This window comes from Chlorocebus sabaeus, chromosome 2 (assembly GCF_047675955.1).
Source record: "Chlorocebus sabaeus isolate Y175 chromosome 2, mChlSab1.0.hap1, whole genome shotgun sequence".
NCBI classification, from domain to species: domain Eukaryota; kingdom Metazoa; phylum Chordata; class Mammalia; order Primates; family Cercopithecidae; genus Chlorocebus; species Chlorocebus sabaeus.
This window is the reverse complement of record NC_132905.1, coordinates 71,667,280-71,670,394: the sequence shown is the minus strand read 5'-3', so window position 1 is coordinate 71,670,394 and position 3,115 is coordinate 71,667,280. Positions and strand designations below refer to the sequence as shown.

General features: G+C 34.1%; 1 protein-coding gene across 1 annotated transcript; it reads right to left on the bottom strand.

Annotated features, from left to right (window-relative positions):
- Positions 1-1,748: 1,748 nt before the first annotated feature.
- Positions 1,749-2,042, bottom strand: KRTAP22-2 (keratin associated protein 22-2). The gene has a single exon (XM_037990885.2). It carries the CDS (start codon positions 2,016-2,018, stop codon positions 1,842-1,844), a length of 177 nt encoding a protein of 58 aa, XP_037846813.1. The 5' UTR covers positions 2,019-2,042; the 3' UTR covers positions 1,749-1,841.
- Between the last annotated feature and the right edge of the window lie 1,073 nt (positions 2,043-3,115).

Below are 3,115 nucleotides of genomic sequence, written 5' to 3'. Positions count from 1 at the left end.
TCTTATCCAATACCCTCCTGCCCAGAGGTACCGCTGTTCTCACTTTTATTACTGATTAGTTTGTTCTTTTTTTGAACTTCCCATAACTCTAAATAGATAACAACATACGATGTGTATATTTAGTACCAATATGCATGTTGTATCATTTTTGATATATAATGTTTTATTGATTTTTAAATCTGGTGTTCCAAACTGCCACAATGAATGCATTGATACCCATTTGCACAATAAGTTAATAATTATGAAATACTATACAAAGTATAGTGGCCTCCATCAGTCTTGATACAAGAGCACTAACTTGTATCAAGAATTTTGTACAGGAATAAACACAGATTTTCAATCCTGCACAATTTCACCAAGAATCTTTCAGTTTTACCTTTCTAAAAGTTGATTTAATTTAGCATGACTGCAATAGAAATTAAAATGTTTAACATTTAAGTTTGCTAATCCATTAAATGGGATAATTTATGCAAATAATGAGCAGAGGCCCAACCTATATCTTAGTTAAAATGGAATCGCTTCCCTCTTATTTTCTTTTTTTTTAACCAGGGGAATGATCACTAACTTCTCTGTCCAGTCACTGGTTGGGCAGGTCGGGTTGGAACTGCTAATGGACTGACTTTTTCACCCCAGGAAGGAAGGAATGGACAGTAATACAGTGTTTTTACTTCTGTTTGCTTTCAGAAAGCCTGCACTTGGGGGCCGGGGAGATACTTCACTCGACTCATATTGATCTACAAAGTGTGATCCCTACGTTGATCATTGGTAGTTGTGCTACATTTAAGAGTAGCAAATGAATGAATATGTACTATTATTTGTTTATATTTTATTCTCATTGCTTTATCATAATTAATGACTCATAATTCATTAATAATATTTAATAAGTGGATGGAATAAACATGATAAATTATCACAGGGAGCTTCACAGAAAGTCAACTCTCATAATTAAGGCTATCACCAGAATACATTTGGGCCAGAAATGTGGTTTTCAAGATGTTATTCTATCCAAGTCACCACTTTAAAAAATAGTAGCAGGAATTCTGCTAGAAGATGATCAGAGTTAGGAGAACTCAAAAGAGTCATTTAGACCTACAAATGAGGTAATCTCTGCTGTGGAAACACAGGATTATCAGGCGTACCAATCAGCTTCATATAGAGGATTCTCATCTACAAGAGTGAGTGAAAAGAGGTCAGAGTACCCAATGCAGGGCTGGAGTTATATCAGTACAGAAGCACATGTTTAAATGTAGACTATTAGGAGACAGAAAATTGCAATGGAAAATAGCTTGGTGGGTAATAGTGCTACTGGTTTTGCCAATTACCTAGGTCAAACATTGAATTTTTCTAAAATGAAACTTGCATTAGATCAATATAGAGGACAGTATTCTTGAACCTGCACTTGAAAATACTTTTATACAAACATTGTTGGAAAAACATCAGTCATGCCTTGCCTGTTTTGTCACATCACTAACTAAAATAGCCACAGGTAGCAATTTCACTCTATTTCTCCCTTTTTCTCTCTCTCTTTCACACACACACACACACACACACACAGATACATAAATGATAAAGAGAAATGCATACATGTGATAAGCAATACATATTGTGAAAGTGATTATATTTATTAAAATGCAAATTTATAAGTTTTCCTGCATGGAAATTGTTAATATTATAATGGATATAAACAAACACATAAAAGTAACAAAACATCAAAGGATTTTCCTATAACCGGTGGGAAATTTCACCAATCCAATGCAAATATGACCTCTGGTAATCAATAATTAGATTTAGTTAACATTGGACAGACAATAATTAATCCATAAACAACCCTGTTGATGCAATTAGTGCATTACAAGAAAATGACTCAAAGTGACTGGCAATTGGAATTTCTTTGTAGGAGCCAGTAGGAACCTTCCATAGGAGCTTGGAAAGTTGCAGGCATAACCAGAGTCACCATATTCAGAGCCATAGCTGCAGCCATAGTCCAGGCTACCATAATAGTTGTGGTAGTAGCACATGGTGTCAGAAGTTGGAAGTTCAATTGAGCAGACAGTAGTTTCTGAAATTTGACTCCCCTGATTTGCACAAATTATTTTATCCAACCTGAGTTATATGTGAAGCAAACCACAATCTACATTAGACTCATTCTCACAACTAATTTGCATTAAGAAAAAAAAAATCTCAAGAATCTCTTAGCCATATGTCCAAGAAAATATTAATATTTCTATGTGTCAGGATGCTAACAAGTAAAATCATGAGCCTTAAGGAGATATTCTCTTAATTTTGTGGCTTTTGCTTACTGAAAATCCCAACTTAAACTTGATAATTAGCTTCCGCGTGATCACATAAAGCTTGTATTTCCTGCCTCTTGAAACATTTCTTTTTTCTTTTCCAATATCCTCCTCTACCTCCATAAATGCAGTCTTCAAACCACAGAGTGGCCAGGCCCAGGCCTCCATAGCCACAGCCACAGAAGGAGCCATAGCCTTCTGTGGCAACCTTAGGGAAGATTGGCTATGTAGTGAGGAAGCTGATGAAAATGTCTAGATTTACTTGCAAATATGTCTGTATGTTTTGATTAATTTATTTCTTAATCAATAGGACTAAAAATTTTCTTCCAAGTTCATACTTAGTTTATGTTCTGGGAGTAGTAAAGTTTTTCCTCTTCCATCATCCTCACTTTGGTTATATTAGTAGTTGAGGTGTTCTCTTTGCATCTGAGAAGGCAATTACAAACAATTACCCACTGTGTCTCAATATTCATGTTTTCCTCTCCTGACATAATATTCACATATTTTAACTTCTTTTTATATTGAATGAATTTGCTTATTTTAAAATATATTAATTCCAAATTTCCAAAAGTATTGTAAAGATACTTTTCATCTTCTAGCCGAATTCCTGTTACTATTTTTTAAAGTGGTGACTTGGATAGAATAACATCTTGAAAACCACATTTCTGACCCAAATGCATTCTAGTGATAGCCTTAATTATGAGAGTTGACTTTCTATGAAGCTCCCTGTGATAATTTATCATGTCTATTCCATCTACTTATTAAATATTATTAATGAATTATGAGTCATTAATTATGATAAAGCAATGAGAATAAAATATAAA

Coding starts and splice junctions, on each gene's coding strand:
- KRTAP22-2 (XM_037990885.2), bottom strand. CDS start 2,018: ATGTGCTACTACCACAACTATTATGGTAGCCTGGACTATGGCTGCAGC.